Genomic DNA, 13358 nt, shown 5'->3' on the forward strand with positions numbered 1-13358 from the left:
CTAAAAAGATTGTGCCTATAGTGCAGGAGGACCATCTACCAAGTAGATGAAAAATGCTATGGAGTGCAACATCATAGTACAAACCGGTATCTTTATAGGTGTAAAACCATTGCCATGAATACATAGTAGAAGTACATAATAATCCTTCACAGCCTGATTCATATTAATTCTCTTGAGTTACGGATGAGATTCTTCACCTCTAAGTTTCTTTACCTTTGTTAGTGCCGCAGTATGATCTTCACCACAGCGGATATGCACAATTTTCTGACTACGCAATGATTTGAGAAGACATGGACAATGTCTGTCTGCAGGAAAAAGAGCAACGTGCGATGAGGACACAATGACGGAATATTAAAACATGTATGTACCGTTTAAAAAGAATGAGTTCTTATAACTGTTCCACATGAATATATACACCGATAAGATATAACATTAAAACCACTGACAGGTGAAGTGAATAACATTGATTATCTCGTTACAATGGCGCAAGATATATTAGGCAGCAAGTGAGCAGTCAGTTCTTGAGGGTTCACGAGTTGGAAGAAAGAGAAAAGAATCTGAGCGACTTTGACAAGAGACAAATTGTTATGGCTAGACGACTGGGTCAGAGCATCTCCAAAACATTACTTCTTGTCAGATGTTCCTTGTACACAGTGATTAGAACTTACCAAAAGTGGTCCAAGGAAGAATAACAGGTCAACCTGCAACAGGGTTAAGAGTGGCCAAGGATCATTGATGCGCATGGGGAGCGAAGGCGAGACCGTATGGTCCGATCCCACAGAAGAACTATAGTAGCACTAATTGCTGAAAAAGTGAATGCTGGCTATGATAGAAAGGTGTCCGAACACAAAGTGCATCAGAGTGCCCATGATGACCCCTGTCCACCACAGATTTTGCCTACAATGGGCACGTGAGCATCTGTGGGAAGTGATGAAAAAACAAGCGCGATCCATGGAGGCCCCACCTCGCAACTTACAGGACTTAAATGGTTCTGCTGCTAAATACCGGACGAAACCTTCATAGGTCCTGTAGAATCCCATGCTTTGACGGGTCAAAGATATTTTGGTAGCATGAGGGGACCTACACAATATTAGGCAGGTGGTTTTAATGTTATGGCTGATTGGTAGTTATATATTTATACATTTTATTTTTTTTCCCCTCTTGACAGGTGGTGGTTGGATGGTGGTTTAGCTACACCTCTGACATGGACAGGACTCCATTTACTGCAGATAAAACGGTTTACATGTGCCGCTGTCCTGCAGCAACATTTGCACATCATAAAAAGCAGCAGACCTCGTACTGGTAAGTGTCATTACTTATTTTATGACAATTGAGTGACATTTATTAAAAACTGGTAAACCCCTTAAATCACCTTAATGTATAAAACCTTTCTTACCCATTTCATCATTAAGGCCAAGTTGTCCAAATTTGTTCCGTCCCCAACCAAAAACTGCTCCTGATGGTGTCAGAGCAAAACTATGCGCTCCCCCAGCAGAAAGCTGGTGAAAGGGAATCCCAGATAAAGACTTCAAGCGTCTGGGAGTTGTTTCCTTCTTAAACTCACAGCCCAATCCCAGCTGGCCATATCGGTTGTCTCCCCAAACAAAAATATCACTCTCTGTTGAATAAAACAGAAAAGATTCAAGAAAATGAGTGCAATTTCACAAGGTTTCTATAATAACTGCACCGTTATAGCTAAACAGTTATTTATAGTGCACATTTTGGCCATCAACATTATAGACTGTCTTCTTAGGAACACTCCTTTACATATACCCCATTAGCTTATATTGAGGTAATGAGGGTAGTGTAGAGCACAATGAAAATCAATGCATTAAACAGGCGGCCCACTGATTTCAATAAGTGCCACGTACTGCTTCATTGATCAGTCCTAACCTAATCCCCTCCTCCATCGAGGAGGTTGGGGCGCAACTGCTTAGAATAGTTTTGTCCAAAGTGGACAGTCACAGTCAAGGGAATCTCCTGTGACGACTGCTACATATAGAAAGGGACCAACGCTATGTATAGAAAGGGACGACCGCTACGTATGGAAAGGGGCGACCGCTACCTTTCGGAATAAACAAAGAAATGCAGGCAGCACATCCAAAGGAACAAAGGTTTATTTACCCATGCGACGTTTCAGCTACACAGAGCATTTCTCAAGCATAGAAAGGCTCTGTGTAGCTAAAGCGTCACACGGGTGAATAAAACTTTGTTCCTTTGGATGCGCTGCCTGGATCGCTTCTTTGTTCATTGGTGACTAGGATGGTTGGATCCAGTTCTGTTGGGCTCTGCACTCCGTATTTCCACATTATTCTGGTGCTGTTATTTCCTCTCTGACTTTGCTACCTTTAGGAAGTGACGACCGATCACGGTGCCAGTATTTTACCTATTTAAACTGAGAAAGCAAGCCCTGGTGTATGGCAGCTGTTAGAATCAAAGCAGTATAATAAGGCTGCTTGTACTGAATACGACTGCAAAACCCAGATCTTTAGTTTCTGCACAGCCTTTAGCTGGGAGATCCGTAAATTACCCTGTAGTGTATATTCACTTTTGCTGAATTTAAACAAACATTATATTAGGGAATTGCATAAATAGAAATGACCTAATACAAGGTTGGACTAATTACTGTAGACTTTCGGAGCCAGTTAGGTAGTTCCAGGTAGAACTCCGTAGACATCAATATAAATCAACCCTAAAAGTAAAGCTGGTCATGTACATATGATAAAAGTCGTTTAAAGTCACCTATTTCTACAGGATCGGGCAACTAAAGTCTATGGTGTGCCTCCTGATTCTCGCCCAACAGCCGATGTCAGGGTAAACATGGATTGGGCATGTTGGATTTCAACATGTCCGATCCTTTGTTCCTGAGGGAGATAAGCCATTGCCAGAATGTTTAAAGGTGGAATTGGGAGCAATAGCTGTTGGCTGAGCAAGAGTGATTAAATCTTTATTACACATCTACGGTTATCATTCTCACTTTTCTTGTAAAACTATCCCTTGACCTAAATGCAAAAATTACATCTGAGCCACAAGAAACCTTTATAATCGGACATTAATTTCAGTGCACAACAAACTAGTACTACTTCCATGTTATTTATATTGAAGCGGAAAGTAATATAACCTATTACCTCTGGAGAGTGCGATTGAGTGCATATGACCACAAGCTACTTGCACAATCTGCACATCAGATAAGCTCTTTATATTTCTAGGGGAACAAAGAAATAAAATATGTTTGCAGTAAAAAAAACAAAGTAGATACATGGTCATGAAATTATGGTGAAACATTTCAATGTGCTAAAGTTATGTTTGTTATTAAAAAATGTTAATTGAGATTATATCATATATAAACTTTAAAGCGGTTTCCAAATGTGTTTGTATCATTGTATAATGATCAGCTATACATCTTTTTAATATACTTCACCATTTTCAAGATTAACACGTCACATGTTCAGGCTGAAAAATACGAGGCCAATTTCAAGAGAACTCAGCCTCTGAAATCCAGCCGTTTTTTAAGTGTATTTTAAGGTGTATGTTCAACGAGTGAAGCGTCAATGGGAAAAAAAACAGCGTGTAAAACAGTTTAAGAAGTGACATGGTCACTTCTTTTTTACAAGCAGGATAAAAAATATGCTTCTTATTAACTACACAGGCATATTTTAAGTGCATTTTGGAGCGTAACACAAGCGTTTTACGATTCAAAATTCAACTGAAAATATGCGTGTGAACATGGCCTAAGTCAGGTCAGGCCAGGCCAGGTTTTCAGTCTCTGAATACAAACAAGTGAGGATTTGAAACACAAACTATATTAGAACGTCTCACATCCTTCCATTACACAGGAGGATCCCATACTTGGCCTCATTTATCGAAACAGCTTTGTTGACTACAGCAACCAATCATCGCTCATCCTATAAAGTACTTTGGAAAAATGTACGCTGCATTGGTTGCTATGGGCAACAAGGATGCTATCGATGTCAGACAGCTTTGGTAATCAGGACCACTATGCACTATCTATGGAAACTTTGGAATTACCCTGTACAAGCATTACGCGTTATCGTAAAAAATGGACAACCCATTCACGTTATGTCATATAGTCTTTGGTCATACTGTATATATTAGTGGATGTTATCATTGTGTTTATGTCTCAAGGTTCACACACCGCTTCACTGAACAATCTGTACTGAAAATCCACATCAAAGTAGGTTGCGAATGAAGAGGGTTTACAAAACTAATCACATGCAGCTGAAAAAGTCCGCAACAGCTTGTAGCTTATTAGGCTGTGGATTTCACCTATGTGTCCCATGTTGATTTTGCAGCAGATTTTGATTTTTCTGGTTGGTTCTGCATTGGATTTTTTTCTTCTGTGTGTAAACTCAGCTTTTATGAGTATGTGAATTATTTACATATGGCAAGAAAGAAGCAGCAATTATTACATATGTGTAACAATTATGTTGAAAGCCATTACCTTGGTACTCGGACCCAATCTTCTATTATTGAAAGACCTAGCTGTCCGTCCTTAGCTAAACCCCAAGAGAACATTTGACCTTTGTCATTTAGGGCAAGTGTGTGTGCTTCTCCGCATGAGACAGCAACGATATTCTGAGCATCAAGGGCTCCAACTTGCTCTGGAAAAAGGAAAGTGAAAGCATTTCTCAAAGAAGTAAAATAAAACAACACAGCAATCGGTTTAGGACAATACATTCTGAACAAAAGTTGAAAAGTTAAACTTTTTCTTCTCTGCATGTACACCTCTACACTCAAGTCACAGAATGCCACGTACACGTCTATATGTATTCTCAAGGCACAAAATGAATATGTAATATTAGGATTTAACATCCAGAAATAAGACAACCGGTGTCCACTGACAGCGGACAGGGAAGAAGCCCTAGGGTATCTGAATTTCCCGTAGCTGCTGAGGTCACAGACTTTACCAAAGTGGTCTTGTCCCATACATCTGACATGGGATGATCATATTGACTGGATTTTCTCTTTAAAGTGAAAGATCACTTCATGCTATGGGAGTAGTTCCCCACAATCTACTAGAATGCAGGAGCCCCTTTCACATTCAGTTCAGAGTTCTTTTAATCTACAAGATGTATTCACAGAAATTATACATTCACATTAAACACATGTGCACTAACATCCCATTGATCTCAATGCTGTGTCCCATTGAAGCAGTTTGGAAAGGACAGCTGATGGGACATGGTGTTTGAGTAGAGCGGTGGTCCTTGCAGGTCCTAGTTCTTGGAAACCCACTCGTAACTTCTTCTGATGTGAGAAAGTGTCTGAAGGTGAACCATTGCTTGAAATCAGGCCAGAAGACATTTCAGGCGCCAGGTAGCCAAAGCTCCCAGACAAATGATACAGGTGCCCAATTCCTTTTTTATGGATCTCTATAAACATGATTTTTGCCTGGGCAACAAAAAGGTCAAGTTGACTCCTAGAGTTTAGATGTGGCTCCTATTTTGCCCATCCCAGCTTTAAACATTGCCACCCCTTAATATTCGGATTCCTAATCATCATCACAGTATATGGAGTAAAATGGGTTGAATTCTTTCAGAAGTTTGTTTCTAAAATGAACAATATAGTCTGCAAAGTTAATCTACTTCTTCATATGGAATATATGATTTTGCTATATTATATATGCTGGTACCTGTGCTAGAGACATCAAAACCAGAACAAGTTGTTTGCTTCTACAACAGTGGGAGCTGCTTTAACAACCCTTTAAATATATTTAGCATTTAAAAAAAAAATAAATAATAATAATAATAAATTTTTTTCCCAATGCACCTCTACACTAGTGCAATAGATGTAGACCTGTTAGGCTAAGTTCACACTTGCATTGTATAAAGCGTTACTCTGATTAGTTTTTATCCTTATTCTGATCTAAAAATGGATTCGTTTAAAATCCCATTGAAATCAAAACCGTTTCAAACTGATTACAATCCGTTTGTATCCGTTTTACATGGACACCAATGATAAAAATAACCCATCCGTTAGACATAAGTTTGTTTTTTTTGAACAGAGAAAAAGTCCTGTACTCTGCACTTTTATCTCCGTCAAAAAACTCATAACTAACATAATGGACACAATAAAAATCTCAGAGTTTTAATGGGAGTTTTAACCGATCAGGGCAGAAATAAAAACGGATCTAAATATAGATCAGAGTAACGGATTATATAACGCAAGTGTGAACTTAAACTTAGAAAGATTTAACATTTTCTGCTTAACCAGAACATTAGATATTGCTACTAAATTGCAAACAGTTACTCTAAACAAGCTATATACTTACCTGGCTTTTTTCTGCCTTTGTCATGACCTAGCTGCCCCAAGTCATTACACCCACATGTATAGACTGTCCCATCATCCAGTACAAAAACAGTATGTCGACTTCCACATCCAACATCTTGAACAGTTTTGTTTGAGAAGAAGTCACATCTTCTGGGCTCTACAACTATTTCTTCATCAATTCCACCTAGTCCCAGCTGTCCAAAGGAAGCATTTCCCCAGCACAACATGTTTGGTGGGTTTCAAATATCAGAGATATTCCAGGATTGCGGACGGAGAGACTCTTTCAGTGACAGGAACTGGGAGTGCTGCAAAAATTGGATTAGGGTAAATATAAGAAATAAATAGAATAACAGTATAAGGTTCTGGTAGATAAATTCACTAAAATAATAGAAAAAAATAAAAATAAATTACTTCTAGCTACAATCCAGAACATGGAAAATAAGTCAGAATGCAAGAAGTACAGCCTACTGGGAAATGTTACTTCATGGCAGCTCTTTTAGTCAGGGCTTCATCCACTAAGTTTTAGAACATAACATATATGTTTGCTGGCGTAAAGCATCCAAATGCAGACACCGTGTCTCATCCTGGTCTTCTCAGTATAAGGTCTCATGCACACAGCCTTATAATGCAAGCTGTAACACGGCACCCATGAATTTCTACGAGCCCTTACTGTACTTCCAATTTTACATGGGACAAAAAGCATTCTAGGGGACAATACGGTGACTTATGAAGGAATCACAGGTAGGGACTATGCAGGCTGCCGTACAGGTTCCATGCATCACCAGTGCATGGACCCTGACATCGGTGGTTTGACGGTTGTTTTGTTTTAGCGGCATGTGATCGCCCTAATTTAAAATTGGGTCAGGAAAAAATACGGTATGGTAATGTAATAACAATGCATGCGATCACTGCGAAGTTCTAGCTGAAGCAATTTACTGCTGAAAATTATTGTATGCTATTTATAATTACAAAGTTAATTATGGCATAAAAAGCAAGACCATTGTAGATATATATATATATATATACACACACACACACACACACACACACACACCTTTATTTTCTTATGTAGCCTTAGGTCTTATTCACCTGAGTGTATCTCACGTCTGTGTGCTGTCCGTTTAGATAGCTGACAGGACACTGTCCAATGCATTTCAATGGGGCTATTCACACATCAGTGTTTTTTTCACGGAGCGTGTGTCCGTTGCATGAAACTTACTGTATCTCCCAGTCTGGCCCATTTTTGCAAACCTCGTTGCCAATTGAAATCAACGGGTACGGGAAAACAACGGACAGCACACGGACAACATTCAGGCGATGTCTGTGTTTCATGCATTAGTTGCTAAAGAAATGCAGACAAAAAACAAGTAAAATCAGGAAGTGCTTGCAGAGGAGAAACACGGACAAGAAAAACGGATGACACGAATATCACATGGACGCCATATGGACAGTCATATTTTTTAGACAAAGCCCGTCTTTTGCGGACACAATTATGTGAATGAGGCCTTAGGATGGATGTTGTTTAGAGACAGAAATGTTTAATCTCACATACAAAGGAATCACAACAAACATAGCTGATGTGGTAGACAAACTAAATGTCGTCTCATGTGACAGTCCGGTCAAAGTACACAACTGCGTGACGTTACTCAAGCAGCTGGCAATGTAATATATATATATATACTATCATACATACTTTAATTAGAAATATCCTGTTTCTTGCATTTACTGTAAGGTTGTGTTCACATCTGCAACTTGAAGCCTCAGTCACAGATCTGATCAGATTTGAAAGTAAGAAAAGACACCAAGACGAAACCCGACAGACCCCATTATAAGTCAATGTGGTCTGTCACATGACGGATCCGGCACTGCGTCCTGGTTTCCGTTATACACAAAATCTTTAAAACAAACGTAAACAGAGCCTAACTTCCCACAAAATGCAAACTTTCTTTTAAAGGAACTGACCACAACCGATCCTATTAATTTATATGGGACTCAAAATGATGCTTAAAGGGTAACTAAACATTCAAAAACTTTTGACAGGTCATAGTGACGTGTCAGAAGTTTTGATCGTTGAGGGTCTGTGCACTGACACCCCCACCGATCGCTAAAACAAAGCGGTAGAAGCGCTCGTAGGAGCGCTGTGCCACTTTGTTTCTGATCGACTTTTCTCAGAAAGCCGAGGAAGTGGTGTACAGACTCAATTGAAAGCCTATGTTCCCGTATATCACTTGCTCGGCATCAGTCATCAGTATGAAAAACTGCCCCGTGCCCGGACAACCCCTTTAATATATTATTGTAGCTCCAGAGACAGTGCTTCACTTTATGTACTAAAAAATAAATCCAGGGTCACAACTCTGATTACCAAAGTATATGCATTATGCAAGTTCTGCAGTACATTAAACCCCAATAAGATATTCTCAATTAGATACAGAAGATATAGAATCAGTGGGTATGGAGGTAAATAGAGAAACTGAAAAGAATAAGGCAGGTACTTCTAGAGCTCTGCCAGGAACCAGTGGGGTGTGTAGACACGGAGGAAAAAAGGAGCTTCTTGGTAAACAGTTTATTAATCAGTCATACCTTAAGGCCGGCTTCCCATGTTGCGTAAATGCTGCGGAATTCTGTGCGGAAATTCTGCAGCATTTACAGTCGCAACAAAGTGGATGAGATGTAGAAAATCCCATGCCCGCGCCGTGGGGAGAAAAACACAGCGAAAACGTTAATAAATAAATTGGCCTGCGGTGCGGAATTAAAATCTGCAGGATGTCAATTTATGCTGCGTTCGAGCTTTTCTGTTGCAGGGTTTCCCCATTAAATTAAATGGGGTTACAAAACCCGCAACATAAAGCCAAGTGTTGCAACTTTTGCAGCAGAATCGCAGAGATTCAACCGCAAAAATCGCAACTCCGGGGAAAAAAAATAAAAAAATCATACTTACCCAGAACTCTCTCGTCCTTCCTGCAGTCCGGCCTCCTGGGATCACGTTGCATCCCATGTGACTGCTGCAGCCAATCACAGGCTGCAGCATCACATGACCTGCAACATCATCTTAGGAGGACAAACTAGGTGCAGAGAAGAGGGAGGGGGTAAGTATGGACGTTTTTTTTTTTTCTGAAAGCGCTACATTCCATTAAAAAACAAACAAAAAAAAAACGCACCACGAGGTAGTGTGTTTTTTTGGACGGAAGGTGCTGCAGTTTTTACGCAGCGTATCCGACCCGTGGGAACCCGGCGTAAGGGAGCAGTCACGTGGCGTACTAGCATTGTAGATTGCATATATTTCTCTAGTTCTTACGTTTTGGGTTTTTTAAGGCCCTGTTCACACAGTTTTTTGACGCGGAAACCGCGCCAAAAAACTCCTCAAAAAGCGCCTGAAAATGCCTCCCATTGATTTCAATGGGAGTTGGACGAGTTTTTTTTACCGCGAGTAAAAAAAACGCATCGCGGTAAAAAGAAGCATCATGACCCATCTTGAGGCGGTTTCCGCCTCCAAAACCCCATTTCAATCAGTCAGAAAGAGGAAAAAAAAACCTTCAGTGTTTTGATGAGTTTTTGTCAAACCACTGTGCAAAAACCTACTGGAGCAGTTTTTGCAGGAGGAATTTTCCTCCTGCAAAAAACTCCGTGTGAACACAGCCTTGCAGTTTTTTTTAAGCCAAACTGGTCAGTGGATTCAAAAGACGCATTTGTCCTTCATACTTTCTCTCAGTTTATGATCCACATCTGGTTTAGGCTTCAAGAACTGCATAAAAAAAACCTGAAAACAAAACCTGAACGTGTGAATACACCCTACTACTAGTCATTATATTGAATATTATTACATCTATGGCCAAGGCCTCTGCTAAAAGCATGACTTGTGTAGCAGGCAGAGACCCGGGCGGACTGTGAGCAGCTCTGCCGTATGTAATATAAGGGAGTGTTGCTCCTCGTTACAGACCGTAACATAACATTATAGTGGATGACAAGCGGAAACAATGTAAGCAGGCCTGCAGAGGAGCAGCCACTGTCACTCACGTGCTTATAATAACAAGTGTTCCAGCACTGCTACATACTGTACAGAGCGCAGCACCCACCACACACACACACTACTCACCCGAAGCCTCCAGGTTCATGCACTGCCCGGCTCCGAGAGGCTCAGTGACGCGTATGGTACGCGCGGTGACCGGGGGAGTGGGTGGAACATTCCAGGGAGCTCTGGGTTACCGGGAGGGGGAGTCTGAGCACCGAGTGCCTGACGTAAATATGACGTCACCTTCACTGCTGGAAACTACCCGAAGCTTCCCGGCTCAGCTGTGCTCAGTGTACGGTCGTCACAGGACGAGTCGTGTTGTGTCAGCGGAGAAGCTGTGACCGACGTCCAGGAGGGAAAACTGAGGAGCCATAGTTATTATTTACATGTTTCTACATGACAGATGAGGAGGTTTTGGTTGTGCAGGTTTTTAACATATTTCTTCATTATTTTAACTCCATGAGGTTGAAGCTATAAAGGCTTAGGCTCTGTTCACATTAACGTCATTGGTTCAGTTCTTAATAGAGGCATGATAGCTATGCTGTATTTATTTTGAAACGGATATCGGCTAATTTTGATACACCGCCTTGACTTTAATAGGTTCCATCAGGTTCCGGTACTTTTGACCAGAATAGCGCCGCAGACGTCAAATATACCAGAAAGAGACGCAGGGAGAATGACCATCTGAACAGTGTGGGTACGGCCTCGTGGCTATAGCAGTCTCCGTTTAGCCAATAAGCGGAAGTTGCACTAAGTATTTCCCAGCAGAGGAGTCGTCCTTCACAAAAAGATTTTATGGCAATTTAAACTGCATCAAAAAACGCCAGCGTTCTGAAAATGTAACGTGTTTTTAGTGGCGTTTTTCATTTGGTGTAATCTTGCGCTTTTTTACCTGCCGTTTTTGAAGTCCCGTGGGAAAACGACATCCCCAGAGCATGCTGCGTTATAGAAAAGAAACACCACTGACCAGAAAACTGTCTCACAAACGCCACAGATCAAAGCGCAGTTGTGTGTAGTTCTTTTATATTTTACTATAGACTTTAATGTAACATCTGGCCGCAGTCACAAAACGCTGATAAATATCTTTGAAGTGTTTTTTATTTATAGCTAAGGAGTATATAATTTGCTGTAATTACAATTTTATGTTCCATAGGCACATGTGATGTTAAAAACTCAGTTTATTCTGGACATTACTGTATGTCCTAACCGTTCATCTGCCTTGTGTGAGCATGCCCCCCCTGTGTGAGCATATACCACCCCCCCTGTGTGAGCATATACCACCCCCCCTGTGTGAGCATACCCCCCCTGTGTGAGCATACCCACCCTGTGTGAGACTACCCCCCCTGTGTGAGACTACCCCCCCTGTGTGAGCATATACCCCCCCCCTGTGTGAGCATATACCCCCCCCTGTGTGAGCATATACCCCCCCTGTGTGAGCATATACCCCCCCTGTGTGAGCATACCCCCCCTGTGTGAGCATACCCCCCCTGTGTGAGCATACACTAATGGCTTGTCCACACAAAGCAGAATTGCTGCATATTTTCCGTGCGTAATTGCAGATGGAAAATACGCAGCAGAATACAGTAGCAGTAAAGTGGGTGAGATTTAACAAATCTCATCCACACGTTGTGTAAAAAGTCTGACTAAAAATTGACCTGCGACGCATATTTTTCGTACTGCAGCATGTCAATTCCTGCTGCGGATAGTGCAGTGAATTGCAGCGTTTTTCAGAGGAGACGTCGCCATCTCCCAGCATTGGGAGAAAAGCCACAAAAAACACAATTTTCTGCATTAAAAAAATGCCGGAATTGGTGCATTTTTTCCGCAGTGGAATGTCCGCTACTTGCAATGGAATTGCTGCAGAAATTTTACGTGTGGACAAGCCATAACTGTGAAGTCAGAATACCTTTTTACTACCACAATCTGGTTAAAAACCCAGTTGTTTTTTACAGGGGTTCTCTGGAAAAAGAGAGAAAATACATCATTAAAAATATATATTAAAATGAGTAAATTCGTAAATCCCTGTATTTATAAAAACAAAACGCTTGTTTTGTCTTAGGGATAGGGGCCCCTGACGACCAGACATTTATCATCAAGGTGATCAGTGTTAATTCCTGGAATACCTCTTTTTATTAGTACTTAATATCACCGCCCTGAACCACAGATTAAAGGGGTTGTTTGACCCCCTAACATTTTCTCCAAGCAGCATACAGTACTGTAAAGAAGTATTTGCCCCTTACCTGATATCTTCTATTTTTTGCTAAATTGTCACATTTAAATGTTTCAGATCATCTAACTAATATAGGATAAAGGAAATACCCATGTTGGGGTCCGCTCCGAATCAATCCTGTCCGTCCTTCCTCTTTAACTTGAACAAAAATTGTGATTATTTTGCCTGGCCTATGGCTCATCAATTAGTCTAGTCAATTAGGCTAGTCACTTTAGAAAGCAGTTTACAAGCTGCACTCTAGATGGTATAGAGTGCCCTCTAAATTGCACATGATAATGCCCTCGGTCCCCTCTAAATGTTGGCGCTGTGGCAATGCTGATAGAAATATTGTGCACATATTCTGGGACTGTCTCGTTCTGGCCTCCTTTTGGAGAGAAGTGTGGAGAATCGCCTCCACTTTCACAGACTGCTCTATACCTTTCACCCCTGCATTCTTCATTTTTCACCATAGCGATATCCCCTTGGAATCCCACCGAACTTCAATTCTACGACATTTAGTGAATACTGCTAGGGCCTGCCTTCCTGCTCTGTGGAAGTGCCTGGAATCTTCCTCATTGAAACAATGGTTGCAAAAAATTGAAGATCTGCGTTGCACGGAGGATCTGACCTCTCAAGTTCATAATCGTCACAAGTCCCTCCTTATATCCTCCCGCATTACTTGCTAGTGTCTTAAGATTCCGATGAGTACACCGCAATCCTTGTTCAATGAGTCCTGCTTTTTGGGTTTGGGGTCTGCTGCTGGGGAGAGGGTGGGAGTTGGAGCTCAGTACTGGTCTCTACCCTCCTCCCCCTCCTTACCCTTTTTTTTTTTTTTTCCGCTCCACTCCTTTT

The 13358-nt window shown here is 41.2% G+C and overlaps 1 protein-coding gene across 5 annotated transcripts in view; it reads right to left on the minus strand.

The window, feature by feature from the left end:
* Positions 1 to 13358, minus strand: part of HERC4 (HECT and RLD domain containing E3 ubiquitin protein ligase 4) — a 119512-nt gene that overhangs the window by 65603 nt on the left and 40551 nt on the right. For 2 of the 5 annotated variants that reach the window (XM_075841431.1, XM_075841427.1), the window contains exons 1-6: positions 10382 to 10541; positions 6290 to 6593; positions 4463 to 4622; positions 3129 to 3205; positions 1397 to 1618; positions 214 to 305 (exon numbers count right to left, since the gene is read on the minus strand). In XM_075841431.1, coding sequence (XP_075697546.1) covers positions 214 to 305; positions 1397 to 1618; positions 3129 to 3205; positions 4463 to 4622; positions 6290 to 6515 — 777 coding nt within the window. In that variant the 5' untranslated portion in view covers positions 6516 to 6593; positions 10382 to 10541. Of the gene's footprint in view, positions 1 to 213; positions 306 to 1396; positions 1619 to 3128; positions 3206 to 4462; positions 4623 to 6289; positions 6594 to 7377; positions 7458 to 7507; positions 7582 to 10381; positions 10542 to 13358 lie in introns of those variants that run through there. The other 3 variants (XM_075841429.1, XM_075841430.1, XM_075841428.1) reach the window with 3 other exon arrangements.

This window comes from Rhinoderma darwinii, chromosome 11 (genome assembly GCF_050947455.1).
Source record: "Rhinoderma darwinii isolate aRhiDar2 chromosome 11, aRhiDar2.hap1, whole genome shotgun sequence".
Lineage (NCBI taxonomy): Eukaryota > Metazoa > Chordata > Amphibia > Anura > Rhinodermatidae > Rhinoderma > Rhinoderma darwinii.